General features: G+C 45.9%; 1 protein-coding gene across 2 annotated transcripts; it reads left to right on the top strand.

The window, feature by feature from the left end:
* Positions 1-1272: 1272 nt before the first annotated feature.
* Positions 1273-22093, top strand: PPP1R14D (protein phosphatase 1 regulatory inhibitor subunit 14D). 2 transcript variants are annotated; one of them, XM_053595904.1, is made up of 6 exons: positions 1273-1634; positions 6113-6156; positions 9555-9626; positions 21276-21359; positions 21544-21576; positions 21774-22093. In XM_053595904.1, exons 1-6 carry the CDS (start codon positions 1380-1382, stop codon positions 21886-21888), a joined length of 603 nt encoding a protein of 200 aa, XP_053451879.1. In that variant the 5' UTR covers positions 1273-1379; the 3' UTR covers positions 21889-22093. The 2 variants fall into 2 exon arrangements, with proteins under 2 accessions (XP_053451879.1, XP_053451878.1); XM_053595903.1 differs by lacking the exons at positions 6113-6156; positions 9555-9626.
* Positions 22094-22580: the final 487 nt, after the last annotated feature.

Below are 22580 nucleotides of genomic sequence, written 5' to 3'. Positions count from 1 at the left end.
ACAGAAAAAAAAAAAAAAAAATTAGTGTTCTGTTCTGCAACTTTAAAAAAAATTTAGAAATTTTTCTTACAAAGGACTGAAAGAACAAAAATAGCCTACCCTTAGAATGCAAGTATGTCCAGAAGTGTTAGTCTTTGACACCTGGGTGTAAGTTAGGTCTGTGGATTTCTTCTGTGTCAGAAAGTACCTGAATGGGGGGTGGGACTCAGGTGATAATAAATGTGGCTCCTAAGCATTTGCCTCAGGGAAACAAGCAGGCAGGTAGAACAGGGTCTTTTTTTTTTCTTAGAGTCCCACTCTGTTGCCCAGGTTAGAGTGCCAAGTGTCATATCTCACAGCAACCTCCAACTTCTGTGCTCCACTCTCAGCCTCTAGAGTAGCTGGGACTACAGGTGCCTACCACAATGCCTGGTTAGTTTTTCTTTTCTTTCTTTCTTTTTTTTTTTTTTTCCAGTAGAGACAGGGTCTTCCTCTTGCTCGGGCTGGTGTCAAACTTCTGAGCTCAGGGCAATCCATCTGCTTCAGCCTCCCAGAGTGCTAGGATTACAGGCATGAGCCACCATTCCTGGCCTAGTTTTTCTGTTTTTAGTAGAGACAGGGTCTCAGACTTGCTCAAGATGGTCTTGAACTCCTGAGCTCAAAGGATCCTCTTGCTTTGGTCTCCCAGTATGCTAGGATTACTATGCATGGCCTAGACAAGAGTCTTGATAAATTTGCCTTTACAAGCACACAGGGACAGCCTGATAGACGCTCATATTCAGACACACCCAGACATGAGGGTGCTACTGATCTCACGAGGACCATGGGTAATTACTGTCCAACTCCATCAACCAGCTGAGACTCTACCCCAGCAGGGCCGCACTCTGAGCAGGAGCTCCTACCAGTCAGGGACCCTGCTCCTGCAGGATCTATCTGGCCATGGTTTCTCCGGGGCCAGAGTGCATCTAGTCCTAGGAAGGGAGGATGCAGAGGGAACAGGGGACAGTGACCTCAGGTCTCATTCTAGAGCTGGCCGTAGAGTACTGATCAGAGTCCTGTATCCCTTAGGACCCAAGAGGCCCTTCCTCCTCCAGGGCAGGGCAGCCTCTTGATCTTTGCTCATTTGTAGTTTATGTCCCTTTGGGCCTAGTAGCTGCAAAAAAAGCTGGGCATGGCTCTGGAGTGCCGCTTGCTGGCTGGTAGAGAGGGACTGACTGGTATTCTCAGCACCAAAGCCCTATTGATCTTTGACCCTCACCCCTCCCTGGGAGCCTTGGCCCTCCTCCTGCCTTTCTTTCTTCCTGGCTGGCCTCTCCTCTGTTCCCCATCTCCTCACTTCCCTCCGTGCCTGTGCTCTGACTGGCACTTTTTCCTAGATCCTTGCCCAGGCCAATCCTTCCATGCTGTCTTCAAGCCCTGCTTCCTGCACATCTCCCAACCCAGACAGGGAGAATCCAAGTAAGAAGGTCCAGTGGGCTTCTGGGAAGAGGAGGACATCATCCACAGACTCCGAGTCCAAGTCCCACCCTGACCTCTCCAAGGTGCCCAGGTCCCGCAGACCTAGCCGACTGACGGTGAAGTACGATATGGGGCAGCTCCAGCGCTGGATGGAGATGGAGCAGTGGGTGGATGCTCAGCTTCAGGAGCTCTTCCAGGTGGGGAGCACGGGGATGCCCTGGGGACTGAGGGAGAGCTTGCTCAGGGACTTTCACAGGATCTGGAGGCTGGTTTGAGAGGCTCTTGGGGACAGAAAGCTTTTCCCAGCAGCTGGAAGGAAGAAGCATGAGAAATCTGTCCGGCTCTGAGTTTGACTGTGATTCTAACTCTCTCTGCGATCTGGGGAAGGTCTTTTCACATCCCTGAGACTTAGTTTCCTAACCTATAAAATGGGGCTATCAATGACTGTTATGTTTCTTTTGTGAGACTTTTTGAGGCTCAAATGAGATAGTAGAAGGGAAATGCTTGGTCGGGCTATTTTTCTTTATGTCTTTATTTACACTTTCCTCAGCACATCTACGTGTCTAGAACTAGATTTTCCAATCCTTTGGCTATTGGCCATGTGTAGCTATCAGTAATGTGTAGCTATTTTGACTTAAAATTAATAATAATTGGCTTGGCACCTGTGGCTCAAGCGGCTAAGGTGCCAGCCACATACACCTGAGCTGGCAGGATAGAATCCAGCCCCGACCCTCCAAACAACAATGACGGCTGCAACCAAAATATAGCCGGGTGTTGTGGTGGGCACCTGTAGTCCCAGCTACTTGGGAGGCAGAGGCAGGAGAATTGCTTGAGCCCAGGAGTTGGAGGTTGCTGTGAGCTGTGATGCCACGGCACTCTACCCAGGGCAACAGCTTGAGGCTCTGTCTCAAAAAAAAAAAAAATAATAATAATAATTAAAGGGCGGTACCTGTGGCTCAAGGAGTAGGGTGCCGGTCCCATATGCCGGAGGTGGCGGGTTCAAACCCAGCCCCGGCCAAAAACCACACACACAAAAAAATAATAATAGTAATAATAATTAAATATAATTATTCAGTTCCCCAGTCACACTAGCCACATGTCAAGTGCTAAATAGCTCCATGTGGCTACTGGCTAATATAATGTCAGCACAGATCCAAAACTATTTCCATCATCTCAGAATGGACTGTTGGAATAGAACATTAGAGTCGCCAAAGGTAAGCACCAATGCCAGGACATGACCTACCCCTGACCCTGGTGACTGACTCCCTATCAATCCTACCCTGGGAAAAGGATGAGTCTCAGCCCCTGGTCACAGGAAGTGGCACTTTCTTGCTTAGATACCTCCAAATCTGGACACTAGAATGGTAACAACTGTCACTCCAGCAACAAAAATAACATTTTCAGCATTTAACTATGTGCTAGGCACAATGCCAAGCACTGTCATGCATTATTTCATTTAATCCTCCCCACAACTCCATTAAGTAGGCACTGTTTTACAGCAGAAGGAATGGAGACTAACAGATGTTGAGTAACTTGCCCAAGGTCACAGAAATAGGAAGCCATGGGACAGGAGCTTCAGCTAGAGCTCTGGCTGCTCAGCTCAGGCACTTACTCAAGTAGTCAGTGGTACTCCACACTTCAAATACTTAAGGAAAAAAGCTGGGCGGCCCCTATGGCTCAGTCGCTAAGGCGCCGGCCCCGTATACCGAGGGTGGCGGGTTCAAACTCGGCCCCGGCCAAACTGCAACCAAAAAATAGCCGGGCGTTGTGGCGGGTGCCTGTAGTCCCAGCTACTTGGGAGGCTGAGGCAAGAGAATCGCTTAAGCCCAGGAGTTGGAGGTTGCTGTGAGCTGCGTGAGGCCACGGCACTCTACCGAGGGCCATAAAGTGAGACTCCATCTCTACAAAAAAAAAAAAAAAAAAAAAGCTGATGCCCCAACTCCACCTTAACTGAATTTAAATCTGCTATGGTGGGGTCCAGAATTGTACTTTTAAAAAATCTCTCTAACACATAGTCAAGCTGAAAACCAGTGCACCAAACCAGAGTATTGGAATCCACCTTGTCTACAATATGTGATCATTGCTTCTGCTCCTTGTTGACTCAGGTCTTATCTTTTCTTTTGGGGCAGCAAAGGCCTGTGATTCTCGTGGGTAAGAGCTGTCAGCATCCTGTGGTTGCTTGTGGGAAGAATGATAGATATGACCCAGTCTATCTTGAAGCTCCCTGGGTCATGTGTCGGTTTGGTCCAGGTTAACCACATCCCTTGCAGCATTGTAAGCTGCTGGGGGGTGGTGGGGTGGGGGGAGATACCCTGGAGCTGGGAGCAGGAGAGGCAGACTTTCTTGGCCTGTCTCTACTTTGACCTTGTGGGATACCTCCATGACCCTTCCTTAATTCCAGCACTCTCCACTGGATCAGTTTCAATTCCAGATGGTTTATTGTGCACTTGCATTAAAAGTCTCATACTTCAGACACCCCAGGCAAAATGCTTCCAGGGATTTTGAAAGACAGCAGCTAAAAGATGAAAGTGGAGGGCGGGAAGGTATACAATATAATAAACCCATAACATTGGAAAACAAGACATGTCACTGCTCCCAGGCAGTGACTGGAATAAACAGCCTGCCCTGCGGTTGCCATGGCAATTGTCCAAAGGTGTCAGGTGGCAGTTCCTCTTCCAATCCCTACTCTTTTCAGCAGGAAGCTCTGAAGTGTCTGGGGAAGCCCCAGGTGGCTGGTTATCTAAGGCAGAGATCAAGGCAACACCGTTTACTGTGCTCCAGTTCTACCCCACAGAGCCCCACCTCACCCAGCAGTGATCTACCCCATACTCCCCGCCTTGGACAGCCTCACTGGGAGTGGTTCTAATGATGCATCACTTTACTTGGTTAGCTTAACAGAATCAACCTTTCTTTGTTGGAGGGCCCTACCTATTCTTACTGGATGTACAGCCTGGTTTGAAGTCTTCAGAGGAACTAAGTCTGGGAACACAAATGGACTTGGGGCTCTGGAGCTCCTATTGTCCCGAAGTGGAGTATGGATTCAGCTTCTAAGCAGGAACTTAAACACGCATGAATTTTTCCTATTTTAAGACCTGCACGCCACAATTTACCTCTCATTACCATCTCCTATTTTCTTCTTAGAGCCAGACTGCTTAAAGGATTTGTCTACATTCACAACCTTTACTTTTTTTTTTTTTTTTTTTGTGGTTTTTGGCCAGGGCTAGGTTTGAACCCACCACCTCCGGCATATGGGACCGATGCCCTACTCCTTGAGCCACAAGCGCCACCCTCACAACCTTTACTTTTTTCCCTTCCCATCACCACTCAGTCCATTGAAATCTGGCCTTTGCTCCCAACACTCTAGCTGAAAAGCTCTGGTTGAGGTCACCAAACACTGCACCGGGGCTAAATCTAATGTTCCCATCAGCAGGGCACTGTTAACCATCCAGAGTTTTGAAACATTTCTTTCTTGTAGCTTCCATGACACTATCTTTTTCTGGTGGCAGCTGGCATTTTGATATAACTCTTTTGATGTGATGATATTTTCTTTTTTTTTTTTTGAGATGGGTCTCACTTTGTCACTCAGGCTGAAGTGCATTCATATTATCATGGCTCATTGCAGCCTCAATCTCTTGGAATCAAAGAAGCCTCACAACTCAGCTTTCCAAGTAGTTGAGAATACAGGGGTGTGCCACACCTGGGTAATTAAAATTTTTTTTAAAATACAGAGGGCTGTGCATGATGGCTCATGCCTGTAATCCTAGTACTTTGAGAGGCCAAGGCAGGTGGATCACCTGAGCTCAGGAGTTTGAGACCAGCCTGAGTAAGAGCAAGACCTCATCTCTATTAAAATAGAAAAACTAGCTGAGTGTAGCAGTGGACACCTATAGTCTCAGCTCCTTAGGAAGCTGAGGCAAGAGGATTGCTCAAGCCTAGGAGTTTGAGGTTGCTGTGGGCTATGATACCACAGTACTTTACCCAGGGTGACAGAGTGATATTCTCTCTGTCTCAAAAAAAGAAAAAAAAAAAAAATAAGCCGGGCATGGCGGCTCATGCCTGTAATCCTAGCACTCTGGGAGGCCGAGGAAGGTGGCTCGCTTGAGCTCACAGGTTTGAGACCAGCCTGAGCAAGACACACCCATAATAGCCGGGTATTGTGGAGGGCACCTGTAGTCTCAGCTACTTCGGAGGCTAAGGCAAGAGAATCACTTGAGCCCAAGAGTTTAAGATTGCTGTGAGCTATGACACCATAGCACTCTATCAAGGGTGACAAAATGAGACTCTGCCTAAAAAAAAAAAATACAGACAGTCTTGCTATGTTACCCCTAGGCTGATATCAAACTTAAGTGATTCTCCCACCTAGGCACCCAAAGTGCTGGGATCATAGGCATGAGCCACTGCACCTAGCCTGATGCAGTGACATTTTAAGTAATGATCTATCAAACTTTCTTTTTTTTTTGAGACAGAGTCTCAGTTTGTCACCCTCAGTAGAGGGCTGTGGCATCATAGCTGACAGCAACCTCCAACTCTTGGGCTTAAGTGATTCTCTTGCCTCAGCCTCCCAAGTAGCTGGGACTACAGGAGCCTACCACAAAGCCCTGCTATATATATATATATTTGTTTGTTTGTTTGTTTTAGAGACGGGGTCTTGCTCTTTTTTTTTTTGTAGAGACAGAGTCTCACTTTATGGCCCTCGGTAGAGTGCCGTGGCCTCACACAGCTCATAGCAACCTCCAACTCCTGGGCTTAAGTGATTCTCTTGCCTCAGCCTCCCAAGTAGCTGGGACTACAGGCGCCCGCCACAACGCCCGGCTATTTTTTGGTTGCAGTTTGGCCGGGGCCGGGTTTGAACCCGCCACCCTCGGTATATGGGCCGGCGCCCTACCGACTGAGCCACAGGCGCTGCCCCGGGGTCTTGCTCTTGCTCAGGCTGGTCTTGAACCTGTGAGCTTAGGGCAATCCACCTGCCTTGGCCTCCCAGAGTGCTAGGATTACAGTCAAAGTTTCAGTTATAAAATATATTGGGTTTTTTTTTTTTTTTTTGCAGTTTTTGGCCGGGGCTGGGTTTGAACCTGCCAACTCCAACATATGGGGCCAGCGCCCTACTCCTTTGAGCCACAGGCGCTGCCCTATAAAATATATTGTTAATGAATGTGTGAAACAAACATTTGTTAACTCATCATGGAAAGATCAGGAGGAAGGGGACTTATATGGAATGGAGGTAAGAAAAGGGGTCAAGGCTGGGCGTGGTGGCTCATGCCTGTAATCCTAGCACTCTGGGAGGCAGAGGCAGGTGAATTGCTTGAGCTCATGAGTTGGAGACCAGCCTGAGCAAATACAGGAGACCCCGTCTCTACTAAAAATAGCAAAACTGAGGCAAGTGGATCACTTGAGCCCAAGAGTTGAAGGTTGCTGTGAGCTATGATGCCATGGCATTCTACACAGGGTGACAGCTTGAGACTCTGTCTCAAAAATAAATAAATAAATAAATAAATAAAATAAAATAAAATAGAAAAAGAAAGAAAAGAAAAAGGATCAAATCAGGCAGCACCTAGCAGAAAAAACATTGTATGTAATACAGAGTCACAAGTTTATCACACTTGTTCATCTTTCTCTCTCTCTCTCTCTTTTTTTTTTTTGAGACAAAGTCTTGCTATGTTGCTCTAGGTAGAGAGCTGTGGTGTCAAAGCTCACAGCAACCTCCAACTCTTGGGTTCAAGTGATTCTCTTGCCTCAGCTTCCCTAGTAGCTGGGATTATAGGCATCCACCTAAAGGGCTGGCTAGTTTTCGTTGTTGTTATTATTTAGCAGGCCCCATCCGGGTTCGAACCTACCAGCCCCAAAGCATGTGGCTGGTGCCCTAACCACTGAGCAATGGGCGCCATGTTTGTTCATCTCAATAGGGATTGTTTTGTATGCCTACTTATTTACTGAGTTCACAAACTACTTGAAGGGGCGGCACCTGTGGCTCAAAGGGGTAGGGCGCTGATCCCATATGCCGGAGGTGGTGGGTTCAAACCCAGCCCTGGCCAAAAACCACAAAACAAAACTTACTTGAGGGAAAGAATATTTAGATCGTGTTTGAACTCGTAGTCTCTATACCACACTGCAGTGGCTGTCTTACCTTCAGGTATATACATACCTTCCTTATATTCAGTATATAGTCACATCATTGATTAATGAACATGGGGTACATTATAAGAAATGCATTGTTAGGTGATATTGTCATTGTGGGAACATCACAGAGGGCACTGCCACAAACCCAGCAAGGATCTAGGCTGTGTGGCCCAGCCTATTGCTCCTAGGCTACAAACCTGCACAGCAGTGTCTATGCTGAATACTGTGGGCAACTGTGACACAATGGTAAGCACTTGTGCATCTAAACATCTCTAAACATAGAAAAGGGACAGTAAAAATCGAATATAAAACATAAAAAATAGTACACCTTATATGGTGCTTACTATGAATGGAGCTTGCAGGACTAGAACTGGGTGAGTCAGTGAGTGATGAGTGAATGTGAAGGCCTAGGACATAATTAATTATACACGACTGTAAACTTTATAAAAACTGTACACTTAGCCTACACTAAGTGTATAAAAAATATATATTTTTTTGAGACAGAGTTTCACCATGTCATCCTTGGTAGAATGCTGTGGTGTCATATCTCACAGCAACTTCAAACTCTAGGGCTTAAGCGATTCTCTTGCCTCAGCCTCTCAAGCAGCTAGGACTACAGGCGTCTGCCACAATGCCTGGCTATTTTTTTTTTGGTTGTAGTTCGGCCGGGGCCGGGTTTGAACCCGCCACCCTCAGTATATGGGGCCGGCGTCTTACCAACTGAGCCACAGGCACCGCCCTGGCTATTTTTTTTGTAGAGACAGGGTCTCACTCTATCGCCCTTGGTAGAGTTCCATGGTGTCACACAGCTCACAGTAACCTCCTGCTCCTGGGTTAGGCGATTCTCTTGCCTCAGCCTCCCGAGTAGCTGGGACTACAGGCGCCCGCCACAACACCCGGCTATTTTTTTGTTGCAGTTTGACCGGGGCCATGTTTGAACCTGCCACCCTCAGTATATAGGACTGGTGCCCTACCCATTGAGCCACAAGCACCGCCCTTGCCCAGGTTTTTTTTTTTTTTTTGTAGAGACAGCGTCTCACTTTACCGCCCTGGGTAGAGTGCCATGATGCCACACAGCTCACAGCAACCTCCAGCTCTTGGGTTTATGCAATTCTCTTGCCTCAGCCTCCTGAGCAGCTGGGACTACAGGCACCCACCACACGCCATGCTATTTTTTTGTTGCAGTTTGGCAGGGGCTGGGTTTAAACCCACTACCCTCAGTATATGGGGCCAGCGCTGTATTCACTGAGCCACAGGCGCACCCCTATTTTTTTTTGTTGTTGCAGTTGTCGTTGTTTAGCTGGCCCCAGCTGGGTTCCAACCCACCAGCCTTGGTGCATGAGGCTGGCAGTGTAACCATGGGTGCCAAGCCTACAAAAAATATTTTTATTTCTTCAATAATAGATTAACCTTAGTTTACTGTGACTTTTTTACTTTATAAATGTAAATTTTGTATAACACTTAGCTTAAACCACATGTTATATAGCTGTATAAAAATACTTCCTTTCTTGGCCATTGGCTAATGCCTGTAATCTAGCACTCTGGGAGGCCAAGGCATAAGGATCCCTTGAGTTCAAAACCAGCCTAAGCAAGAGCGAGATCTTGCCTCTACAAAAAATTAGAAAAATTGGGCAGTGCCTGTGACTCAAAGGAGTAGGGCGCCAGCTCCATATGCCGGAGGTGGCAGGTTCAAACCCAGCCCCAGCCAAAAACTGCAAAAAAAAAATATAAAAGTTAAAAATAGAAAAAACAGCTGGGTGTTGTGGTGGGCGCCTGTAGTCTCAGCAACTCAGGAGGCTAAGGCAGGAGAATCTCTTGAGCTTAGGAGTTTGAGGTTGCTGTGATTTACTCTGATATTATAACACTCTAGCTTGGGCAACAGAGTGAAACTTTGTCTCAAAAAAAAAAAAATTCCTTGTTTCTTTTTTTTTTTTTTTTTTTTTTTGTAGAGACAGAGTCTCACTTTATGGCCCTCGGTAGAGTGCCGTGGCCTCACCCAGCTCACAGCAACCTCCAACTCCTGGGCTTAAGCAATTCTCCTGCCTCAGCCTCCCAAGTAGCTGGGACTACAGGCATCCGCCACAACGCCCAGCTATTTTTTGATTGCAGTTTTAGCCGGGGCCGGGTTTGAACCCGCCACCCTCAGCATATGGGGCCGGCGCCCTACTCACTGAGCCACAGGCGCCGCCCTTTATTTTTATTTTTTAATTTTCTTTCTTTTCTTTCTTTCTTTATTTTTTTGCAGTTTTTGGCCAGGGATGGGTTTGAACCCGCCACCTCCGACATATGGGGCCAGCGCCCTACTCCTTTGAGCCATAGGAACTGCCTTTAAACTTTTTAAACTTTCTTTTTGTTGGAAACAAAGATAGAAACACACACATTAGCCTAGGCCCGCACAGGGTCAGGATCATCAATATCATTGTCTTCCACCACCACATCTCGTCCCACTGGAAGGTCTTCAGGGACAATCATATTCATGAAACTGTCATCTCCTATGATAGCAGTGCCTTCCTCTGGAATACCCTTCGAAGGGCCGGCTGAGGCTTTTACAATTAACATTTTTAATGATAAAACGTATAGCAAATACGTAGATCAGTAACATAGTTGTTTATTACCATCATCAAATATTACATACTGTACATCATTGTATGTGCTATACTTTTATATGACTAGAAGTGCAGTGAGTTTGTTTACACCAGCATCACTACAAACATGTTGCTTTGAGCTAAAACATTATGACAGCTGTATCCTCACTAGGCAATAGGAATTTTTTAGCTCCATTATAATTTTATGGGATTACCATCATATACGCAGTACATTGTTGACTAAAGCATCATTATTTGGCACATGACTTTACATATATTGACAATCATAAATGATATAGCAATGGTTTTGGGAGCAGGACTGATGCTTGTTTGCAGGCAAAATTCTAATCATTAGAGTATGTCGTTATTCTTCTGCTCCTCCTCCGACCTTCTGAGGTTCCAATTGCATATATGTTAGACTATTTGACATTGTTTCACAGATCATCCATGTCCTTTTCTATTCTGTTCTTTCTCCCTAACCTCAGATTTTTTTTTGGGGGGGGGGGAGGGTCTGTGCTTCATTTTTGCTATTTCTTTCTATTTATCTTCAACTAATCTTTTTTCTACAATGTCAAATATGCTGTTTTTTAATCCAGATTTTATCAGATATTGTATTTTTTTTTTTTTTTTTTGAGACAGAGCCTCAAGCTGTTGCCCTGGGTAGAGTGCGGTGGCATCACAGCTCACAGCAACCTCCAACTCCTGGGCTGAAGCAATTCTCCTGTCTCAGCCTCCTAAGAAGCTGGGACTACAGGAGCTCGCCACAACGCCCAGCTATTTTTTGTCGCAGCCATGATTGTTGTTTGGCGGGCCCAGGCTGGATTCGAACCCACCAACTCAGATGTATGTGGCTGGAATCTTAGCCTCTTGAGCCACAGGCGCCGAGCCCAGATATTGTATTTTTCATCTATTATATTTTCCATTTCTCTCATTGCTATGTTCATGTCTTCTTCTTTTTTTTTTTTTTCCTGCAGTTTTTGACCCACCACCTCTGGTTTATAGGGCCAGAGCCCTACTCGTTGAGCCACAGGTGCTGCATGTTCAGGTCTTCTAATTCATCATCTCTGTCATTTTGGGGTCTGCTTCTATTGATTGCTTTTTTTTTTTTTTTTGCAGTTTTTTTTGGCTGGGGCTGGGTTTGAACCTGCCACCTCCAGCATATGGGGCCAGCGCCCTACTCCTTTGAGCCACAGGTGCCACTCACTATTGATTGATTTTTCTACTCATTGGCATGACTATAATTTTTTTTTCTTGAGACAGAGTCTCACTCCGTTGCCCTGGGTAGAGTGCTGTGGCATCATCATAGTTCACAGCAACCTTAAACTCCTGAGTAGCTAGAACTGTGAGTGCCAGCCACAACACCCAGCTAGTTTTTTCTATTTTTAGTAGAGACAGGGTCTTGTTCTTTTTCAGGCTGGTTTCAAACTCATAAACTCAAGGAATCCCCCCATCCTGGCCTCCCAGAGTGCTAGGATTATAGGTGTGAGCCACCACACTTGGCTTGACTACGAATTTTTGCTTGGAAACTGGGCACTATGAATTTATGTTGAGTAATCGGACTTTTAAAACATCTTCCTTTGAAGTGTTTGGCTTTGTTCTAGTAGACAGTTAAATTACTCACAGTTCAGTTTGATCTTGTTTTTTTTTTTTTTTTCTTTTTGTAGAGACAGAGTTTCACTGTACCGCCCTCAGGTACAGTGCCGTGGCATCACACGGCTCACAGCAACCTCTAACTCTTGGGCTTATACGATTCTCTTGCCTCAGCCTCCCGAGCAGGTGGGACTACAGGCGCCCGCCACAACGCCCGGCTATTTTTTTGTTGCAGTTTGGCAGGGGCTGGGTTTGAACCCGCCACCCTCAGCATATGGGGCCGGCGCCCTACTCACTGAGCCACAGGCGCCGCCCCTTGATCTTGTTTTTTAAGCTCTGTTAGGGTTAGTTTAGAGTTACCTTCAATGCAGGGAATAATTTACTTTCTTAATAAAATATGACCATTTGAGATGTGTACTAAATTTCTGCATGATCAACAATCACTGTCCACTCTGGTTCATTGGAGCGGGTATGAAGTCTTGGAATTGTTTACCTCTTTGCCTTCAGTGTCTTATAGTACCTGGTCTTGTGAAGTTTTACTACATGAATGTGCACCTTGGTGTTCAACAAAAATTTGAGAGAGCCTTTATAGAGATTTCTGGAGGTGTCTTTTTTTAATTTTTTTTGGCCAGGGCTGAACCCGCCACCTCCGGCATGTGGGACCGGCGCCCTACTCCTTGAGCCACAGGCACCACCCTCTGGAGGTGTCTTTTTGCACAATTCCCTTCTCTCCAGAACTTTTTCCAGCAGCTTCCAGCCACCTCCCACTGCCTGACCTTTGTCCCATCAATGTAGCAGGACTGTTGTGCACTGTTTGGGAGCTCCATCTCTGCTTTGTGATTTCTAGAAAGAAATACAGGGCAATTACAGAGTTTATCTCTTTTGTTATCCTCTACTGTGAGATTACACTCCTGAGATTTCTGTTGTTCAGTGTCTGAAAACATTGTTCATATATTTTGTGTAGTTTTCTAATTATTTATGTTGTAAGAATAAATCTGGTCCCTCTTCCTCCACCACGATTAACTCTTTTTTTTTTTTTTGGTTTTGTTTAGCAGGCCCTGGCTGGGTTCGACATGATTAACTCCTTTTTTTTTTTTTTTGAGACAGAGCCTCAAGCTGTCGCCCTGGGTAGAGTGCTGTGGCGTCACAGCTCACAGCAACCTCCAACTCCTGGGCTCAAGCAATTCTCCTGCATCTGCCTCCCAAGTAGCTGGGACTACAGGTGCCCACCACAATGCCTAGCTATTTTTTGTTGCAGCCATCATTGTTGTTTGGCCGGCCCAGGCTGGATTCGAACCTGCCAGCCCAGGTGTATGTGGCTGGAGCCTTAGCCACTTGAGCCACAGGCGTCAAGCCGACATGATTAACTCTTATCCAGCCTTCAGCACTCAGATTAGAGATCACTTCTTCCTGAAACCCTTTCTTGGCAACGCCTGCAGCTCAGTGGGTAGGGCGCTGGCCACATACACCTGAGCTGTGGCTGGCGGGTTCGAACCCGGCCCGGGCCAGCTAAAAAAGAACAATGACAACTGCAACAACAACAACAAAAAATAGTCTGGCATTGTGGCAGACACCTGTAGTCCCAGTCACTTGGGAGGCTGAGGAAAGAGAATTGCTTAAGCCCAAGAGTTTGAGGTCGTTGTGAGCTGTGACGCTATGGCACTCTACCCAGGGTGATATAGTGAGATTCTGTCTCAAAAAAAAAACTTTCTGAATCCTAAGCTTGGTTAGGTCCCTCTCTCACATGTTCCCATAGCATATTATCACTGCTCTGATTATCCTGCAATAACTGCTGTTTTATTTGTATCTGTCAGAAAACTGTAAGGTTTTCAAGGGTAGGATCGTGCCTGTTTGTTCTGCTGTATGTCCCCAGCACTCATCACAATGCTTGATACACAATATACACTCAATAAATAGGCATTAAATAAGTGAATACATCAAGGAGGCAAAGGGGAAAGTCTAGCTCTCGAGGTAAGAGGGCTAACTTAGGAACTATTTATTTTTAAAAAGGTATGGAAGGACCAAAAGTGTTAACAGTGATTACCTGTTGGCAGTGGGAGCAGTGAGAAGGTATGTGAGGTTTCTTTTTCTTTTTGCTCTATTTTTTTGTTCTCTTCTTTTCTTTTTATAAAAATCAACTTTATTGAAGTATAATTAATATGAATGAAATTTTCCCTTTTGAAGTGTACATTTGGATGTGTTTTGCTAGCATCCCAATCAAGATAAAGGAATTTCTAGTATCCAAGAAGTTCCTCAAATAGCACTTACTTTTATTTATTTTTATTTTTATTTATTTATTTATTTTTTATTTTTTGTAGAGACAGAGTCTCACTTTATGGCCCTGGGTAGAGTGCTGTGGCCTCACACAGCTCACAGCAACCTCCAACTCCTGGGCTTAAGCAATTCTCCTGCCTCAGCCTCCCAAGTAGCTGGGACTACAGGCATCCGCCACAACGCCCAGCTATTTTTTGATTGCAGTTTTAGCCGGGGCCGGGTTTGAACCCGCCACCCTCAGCATATGGGGCCGGCGCCCTACTCACTGAGCCACAGGCGCCGCCCTTTATTTTTATTTTTTAATTTTCTTTCTTTTCTTTCTTTCTTTATTTTTTTGCAGTTTTTGGCCAGGGCTGGGTTTGAACCTACCACCTCTGGCATATGGGGCCGGTGCCCTACTCCATGGAGCCACAGGCGCCACCCTATTTATTTTTATTTTTATTGAGACAGAGTTTCACTTTGTTGCCCAGGCTAGCAGGCCATGGGGTCAGTCTAGCTCACAGCAGCCTCAAACTCCTGGATTCAAGTGATCCTCCTGCCTCAGCCTCCCAAGTAGCTAGAACTACAGGCACCTGCCACCATACCTGGTTAGGTTATCTATTTATAGTAGAGGCAGGATCTCTCTCTTGCTCAGGCTGGTCTCAAACTCCTGAGTTCAAGTGATCCACCGGCCTTGGCCTCCCAGAGTGCTAGGATTACAGGCATGAGTCACCATGCCCCACCTAAATAGCACTTACTTTTAAACACACAGCATAACTCTATTACTTATTATATCTGTTTTTATTATATCTCCTTGACTATCACTAATATGTAGGCTCTTTGAGTGCAGGGATCTTTTTCTTGCTCACTGAAGTTCCCAAGTTCACAGTGATGAGACATATATTTGTTGAATAGATTTCAAAGAATCTTTCTTTCTATCTTTTTTTTTTTTGAGACAGTCTCAGTTTGTCGCTCTGAGGAGAGTGCTGCGGGTTATAGCTCACAGCAACCTCAAATTCTTGGGCTCAAGAGATCCTCTTGCCTCAGTCTCCTGAGTAACTGAAACTATAGGGGCCCCAAAATCCAGCTATTGTTAGAGACAGGGTCTCGCTGTTGCTCAGGCTGTTCTTGAACCCCCAGCTCAAGCAATCCACCTACCTCAGCCTCCCAGAGTGCTAGGATTGCAGGAGTGAACCACCATACATGGTCTAGGTTTTTCCATTCTTAAAATGTATATACTTTTATTGGCACCCTCTGTATTTATCCAAGTCAGTATAGGAAGAACATTAAAAAAGAAAGAAAAAGGCTGGGTGCAGTGGCTCACGCCTATAATCCTAGCACTCTGGGAGTCCAAGGTAGGTAGATTGCCTGAGCTCACAGGTTCAAGACCAGCCTGAGTCAAAGGAAGACCTCATCTCTAAAAAAATAGCCTGGCGCCCCTCCCCCCCAAAAAATAGCCGAGCATTGTGGTAGGCGCCTGTAGTCCCAGCTACTTGGGAGGCTGAGGTAAGAGAATCACTTGAGCCCAAGAGTTTGAGGCTGTTGTGAGCTGTGATGCCAAGCACTCTACTGATGGCAACAAAGTGAGACTTTGTCTCAAAAAAAAGAGGATGGTGCCTGTGGCTCAGTGATTAGGGCATCAGTCCCATATACTGGAGGTAGCGGGTTCAAATCCAGCCTGGCCAAAAACTGCAAAAAATAAAATTAAATTAAAAAAAAAAAAAGTAAAACAAGAAGCAACCAAACTGGGAAATACCATTAGATTCAACTATATAAACACATATACTTATTTCTCCAACCATACCCCCTCAACACAAAAAAACTGTTTCCACCATATGAAGAATTCTAGGATTAATCTGAATTTAATAATTTAAAAAGGAAGACTTGGCCGAGTGTGGTGGCTCATTCCTGTAATCCTAGCACTCTCGGAGGCCAAGGCAGGTGGATTGCCTGAGCTCTCAGGTTTGAGACCAGCCTGAGCAAGAGTAAGACCCCATCTCTAAAAATAGCTAGGCGTTGTGACGTGTGCCTGTAGTCCCAGATACCTGAGAGGCTGAGGCAAGAGAATTACTTCAGCCCAAGAGTTTGAGGTTGCCATGAGTTATGATGCCTCAGCATTCTACCTAGGGCAACAAAGTGAGACTCTGTCTCAAAAAAATAAATAAATAGGCAGTGCCCGTAGCTCAGTTGGTAGGGTGCCAGCCACATACACCAAGGCTGGCAGGTTTGAACCCAGCCCTGGCCAGGTAAAAGACCAATGATTACTGCAACAACAACAACAACAAAAATAGCTGGGCATTGTGGCGGGCGCCTGTAGTCCAAGCTATTTGGGAGGCTGAGGGAAGAGAATAGCTTAAACCCAAGAGTTGGAGGTTGCTGTGAGCTATGCTGCCATGGCACTCTACCCAGGGCGACAGCTTGAGACTCTGTCTCCAAAATAAATAAATAAAATAAAAAGGAAGGCATACTTAATCAGTAAGAAAAATCTGAAGAACTCAATAGAAAAATGGATAAGGTAGCAGTTCTCGAAGTGGGGTCTGGTGACCCATGAAGGTTCTGAAGACTTTCAGAGATTCTGTATTGATTTTTATGGTAATACTAAGATGTTGATTGCCTTTTTCACTATGTTGACATTTGCACTGGTGATGCAAAAGCAAGGGTGACCTTGGTGTGAATCAAGAAAGGGGCACTTGGGATGGGCGCGGTGGCTCACGCCTGTAATCCCAGCACTCTGGGAGGCCGAGGTGGGTGGATTGCTTGAGCTCAGGAGTTCGAAACCAGCCTGAGCCAGAGCGAGACCCTGTCTCTAAAAAAATAGCTGGGTGTTGTGACAGGCACCTGTAGTCTGAGCTACTTGGGAGGCTGAGGCAAGAGAATCACTTGAGCCCAAGAGTTTCAGGTTGCTGTGAGCTGTGACACCACAGCACTCAACCCCAGGGTGACTGAGTGAGACTCTGTCTCAAAAAAAAAAAAAAGGAAGGAAAGAAAGTAAGAAAGATGCACTAAATTGTACTAGTAGTTGTGTTTGTTCTTCACTGCCACATCATTTTCACTTTGGAAAGTCTTGATGAAGCAGTAAAACATTATTATTATTATTTCTGAGACAGAGTCTCACTCTCTCATCCAGGCTAGACTGCCATGGCCTCAGCCTAGCTCACAGCAACCTCAAGCTCCTGGGCTCCAATGATCCTCCTGCCTCAGCCTCTCAGATAGCTGGGACTTAACAGGTACCTGCCACAACACCTGACTAATTTTCTTTCTTTCTTTTCTTTTTTTTTTTTTTGCAGTTTTTGGCCTTGGGGCTGGGTTTGAATCTGCCACCTCCGGCATATGGGGCTGGCACCCTACTCCTTTGAGCCGCAGGCACCGCTCAATTTTCTTAGTTTTATTTTATTTATTTATTTATTTATTTATTTATTTATTTATTTTGAGACAGAGTCTTACTATATGGCCCTTGGTAGAGTGCCATGGTGTCACAGATCACAGCTCAAACTTTTGCTCCCAAGCGATTCTCCTGCCTCAGCTTCCTAAGCAGCTGGGACTATAGGTGACCAACACAACACCCAGCTATTTTTTGTTGCAGTTGTTATTGTTGTTTAGCTGGCCTGGGTCGGATTTGAAACCTGCCAGCCTGGGTGTATGTGGCCAGCACCCTATGCACTGAGCTATGGGCGCTGCCCTAATTTTTAAATTTTTAATAGGGATAGGGTCTCCCTCTTGTTCGGGCTGGTCTTGAACTCCTGAACTGAAGGGATCCTCCTGCCTTGGATTACCAGAGTACTAAGATTACAGTGCCACCGCAACCCACCTGTACCACTTTTTTTTTAATGTTTGCCTATGGAAGGCCATTTTAGTTGGATCCAAGTTTTGGTAATTATGAATAAAGCTACCATAGATCATCTGTGCGGTTTTTGTGTGGACCTGTTTTCATCTCTTTTGGGTAAATTCCACATCATGTGACCAGTGGATGGTATGGTAAGAGTATGTTTAGTTTTATAAGAAACCTGTCTTCCAAAGTAACTATACAATTTTGTATTTCCACCAGCAATGAATGAGAGTTTCTGTTCCTGCACATTCTTGCCCACATTTGGTGTCAGGGTTTTGGATTTTTGACATTCTAATAGGTGTGTAATGGTATCTTGTTTTAATATGTGATTCCCCGGGCAGCGCCTGTGGCTCAGCGGGTAGGGCGCCGGTCCCATATGCCGGAGGTGGTGGGTTCAAACCCAGCCCCGGCCAAAAAAAATCCACACACACAAAAAAAATATGTGATTCCCCAGTAACGTATGATGTTAAGCATCCTTTCAGGTGCTTATTTCCCATCTCTATATCTTCTTTGGTGAGGTGTCATGTCTATTCATGTCTTTTGCATTTTTTCTATTTTTGGAGGTGAAGTCTTGCTGTATACCCCAGGTTGGAGTACAGTAGCCTAATCATAGCTCACTGCAGGCTCAAATTACTGGGCTCAAGGAATCCTCCTGTGTCAGCCTCTCCAGTAGTTATAACTACAGGTGTGTGTCACCAGGCCCAGCTAATTACAAAAAAATTATTACAGAGATGAAGTCTTGCTATGTTGCTCAGGCTGGACCTGATCTCCTGATCTCAAGCAATCCTCCCACTTTGGCCTCCCAGTGTGAGGCCAGTGCAGATGTGAGCCAAAACACCCAGCCATTTGCCTATTTTATTTTTGAGATAGAGTCTCACTATGTCGCCCTCAGTACAGTGCCATAGCATCACAGCTCACAGCAACCTCAAACTCTTGGGTTCAAGTGATTCTCTTGCCTCAGTCTCCCACGTAGCTGGGACTACAGGCACCCGCCACAATGCCTGGCTGTCATCATCGTTTTAGCTGGCCTGAGCCGGGTTCAAATCTGTCACCCTTGGTGTATGTAGCTGGTGCCGAAACCACTGTGCTACAGGCGCTGAGCCCATTTGCCTGTTTTAAAACTGTGTTGTTCAAAGGCGGCCCTGTGGCTCAAAGAGTAGAGCGCCAGCCCTATATGTCAGAGGTGGTGGGTTCAAACCCAGCCTTGGCCAAAACTAAAAAAAAAAACAAAAAACAAAAAAACTGTGTTGTTCATCTTACTGAGTTTTAAGAATTCTTTGGGGCTGGGTGAGGTAGCTCACGCCTGTAATTCTAGCACCCTGGGAGGCTGAGGAAGGTGGATTGCTTGAGTTCACAAGTTTGAGACCAGCCTCAGCAAAAAATCGAAACCCTATCTCTACTAAAAATAGAAAAACTGAGGCAATAGTATAGATTGAGCCCAAGAGTTGGAGGTTGCTGTGAGCTATGTTGCCATGGCACTCGACCCAGGGCGACAGCTTGAGACTCTGTCTCAAAATAAATAAATAGGGGCACCCGTAGCTCAGTGGTGCTGGCCACATGCTCTGGGATTGGTGGGTTCAAATCCAGCCCAGGTCTGCTAAACAACAACAACAACAACAACAACAACAAACAGCTGGGTGTTGTGGTGGGTACCTGTAGTTCCAGCTACTAGGAAGGCTGAGGCAAGAGAATTGCTTGAGCCCAAGAGTTTGAGGTTGCTGTGGGCTATAAGGCCATAGCACTTTATGGAGGGTGACGAAGTGAGACTTCGTCTCAATTAAAAAAAAAAATAAAAGGCTGGGCGCCTGTGGCTCAAGCGGCTAAGGCACCAGCCACATACACCTGAGCTGGCAGGTTCAAATCCAGCCCAGGCCTGCCAAACAACGATGGCTGCAACCAAAAATTAGTTGGGCATTGCAGGTGCCTGTAGTCCCAGCTACTTGGGAGGCGGTGGCAGAATTGCTTGAGCCCAGGAGTTGGAGGTTGCTGTGAGCTGTGATGCCAAAGCACTCTACCCAGGGCAACAGCTTGAGGCTCTGTCTCAAAAAAAAAAAAAAAATAATAATAATAAATAAAATAAAATAAAAAATAAAAAAAAAGAATTCTTTGTATATTCTAACTAACAGTCCTTCTTGAGATATGTCTTTTGCAAATGTTTTTCTCTCAATCTGTGGTTTGTGTTTTCATTTTCTTTTTTTTTTCCAGTTTTTGGCCAGGGCTGGGTTTGAACCCACCACCTCCGGCATAGGGCCAGTGCCCTACTCCTTTGAGCCACAGGCGCCGCCCCTGAGCTTCTTTCATTTTTATAAATGCTATTGTTTTTCTCAGTAACTTTTTTTTTTTCTAGACAGAGTCTCACTTTGTTGCCCTGGATAGAGTGCCATGGTGTCATAGCTCACAACAACCTCAAACTCCTGGGCTTAAGCGATTCTCTTGCCTAAGCCTCCCAGGTAGCTGGAACTACAGGCGCCTGCCACAACACCTATTTTTAGAGACGAGGTCTCTCTCTGGCTGCTTGTAACTCTTTATAACAGTTTTATTGAAATATGATTCATGTATCATAAATTTCATGCACTTAAAATGTATAATTCAGGGTGGCACCTGTGGCTCAGTGGGTAGGGCGCCGGCCGCATATATCGAGAGTGGCGGGTTTGGACCCAGCACCGCCAAACTGCAACCAAAAAAAAAGCTGAGAGTTGTGGCAGGAGCTTTTAGTACCAGCTACTTGGGAGGCTGAGGCAAGAGGATTGCTTGTGCTGAAGAGTTTGAGTTTGCTGTGAGATATGATGCAGCAGCATTCTACCGACGGTGATGTTTCTCACTGGGAATAGACCTAGCAGTGAAATTTCTTGGTCATTTGATAACTCCATATTTAACATTTTAAGGAATGCCAAATTGTTTTTCAAATTAGCTGTTGTACCATGTTACATTTCAACCAACAATGTATATAACTTTTACATTGGCTCTGTGCCTGTAGCTCAAGTGGCTAAGGCACCAGCCATATACACCAGAGCTAGCGGGTTCAAATCCAGCCCGGGCCTGCCAAACAACAATGACAACTACAACCAAAAAATAGGGCGTTGTGGCGGTTGCCTGTAGTCCCAGCTATTTGGGAGGCTGAGGCAAGAGAATCGCTTCAGCCCAGGAGTTGGAAGTTGCAGTGAGCTGTGATGCCACGGCACTCTACCCAGCGACAGCTTGAGGCTCTGTCTCAGAAAAAAAAAAAAAAGAAAAAAAACTTTTGGATTAAACATGGACAGTCTTTAAAGAAACCCAGCACCATTTCAGGTATAACATTAGTAGAAGTTCAGCAAATGTTTGTTGCATGGAAAAACTGAATGGGTATTCCAAAGAAGATGAGGTCTGAACATGGGAAATTGGAGGGAGATAGGTTGAATCCCTGACAGTAAACTTCATTCTAGCACCAGTTGCTAAATCTCGCTGAGTCCCATGTGATTCCCAAATAGGATCAACCAGACCCTTCTGAGCCTGAGATTGACCTGGAAGCTCTCATGGAACTATCCACAGAGGAGCAGAAGACACGGTTGGAGGTAGGACAGAGCATGGAGGACAGGGACTAGAAGCTGGGCTTGGGCCAAGAGGAACCCAGAAACCCGGGCTCTGCCTCCTTGGGTGTAGAGATCTAATTCAGAGGGGAGAACTTTTGGAGACTTGACTGGAGCCTGTGGAAAAGGGCTGTGGTTCAGGGCTTATATTCTGCTCTCTCTTACCTAGGCCATTCTTCAAAACTGCCCTCACCCCACAGAGGTAAGGGATGTTCTGCTATCTGGGGATAAGAAGGGCCCAGTGGGGGGAGGGAGCTAGTGAAGAGGAGGTTTGAAAGGAAGGTTGGCTGTCCTTCTCCCTTCCCTAGCTTTGGGGAGATAGAGTTGGGGGAATCTAGGGGGTAGTAGGGTGGGTGGATGTGACCGCATGCCTTGATCTCACTCCTGTTTCTTCCTTAGCCTTTTATCTCTGAGCTGCTCAGTCAACTCAAGAAACTCCGCAGACTTAGTCGACCTCAGAAATAAGCCCAAGATACTATCTGCAGCAACATCAGCACTGCCAGGCCTGCCTTGAACCTCTGGATCCCAGCTGAGAGGGAAAACAGCTCCTCAGGACACAAAGAACCTGGAGGACAAGAAGGGACATTTTTTACACCCCTAGTGTATGTGCAGTCACAGCTGGTTTCTGACAGCTGGGCTCTCTAGGAACCAATCATGGCTGCTGCCCAGTGCTTTCCTAGGCAGCCAAATGGATAAAAGCTTTAGGAGCCCCAGCTAAATGGAACGTGGAGCCTATCTGTGCTGAGGGACAGGGTGAGGTGAAATACTAGAGGGCCAACATCCTGAGTCACTAGAGGCTATACCCACCACCCATCCATCCATCCAAACAGGCCTTGAGAATTCAAAGATGTTGGTCACAGCTCTGCTTCAGAGATCACAATCTAGCAAGGCTCAGGGGTCAAACAGAGGGCATCTAAGACACACAACATCCTAGCATCACCAACAAGAGGGACCCTGATGGCAAAACTAGTTTTTTTTTTTTTTTTTTAAGTTTTGGCCAAGGGTGGGTTTGAACCCACCACCTCTGACATATAGGGCTGGCGCTCTACTCCTTGAGCCACAAGGGCCGCCCTGCAAAACTAGTTTTGAATCCCAGAAGAGAGGTAACAGAAAGAACCTAACTGGACCTGGGGGCATCAGAGGTTAAACCCTCCTCTATCCACAAATGATGCAGAAGCTCTCAGACTGAGAACTCTTTCTGGAATT

The sequence above is a fragment of the Nycticebus coucang genome, chromosome 6, assembly GCF_027406575.1.
Source record: "Nycticebus coucang isolate mNycCou1 chromosome 6, mNycCou1.pri, whole genome shotgun sequence".
Classification (NCBI taxonomy): Eukaryota; Metazoa; Chordata; class Mammalia; order Primates; family Lorisidae; genus Nycticebus; species Nycticebus coucang.
This window is presented reverse-complemented; position numbering and strand designations above follow the sequence as displayed.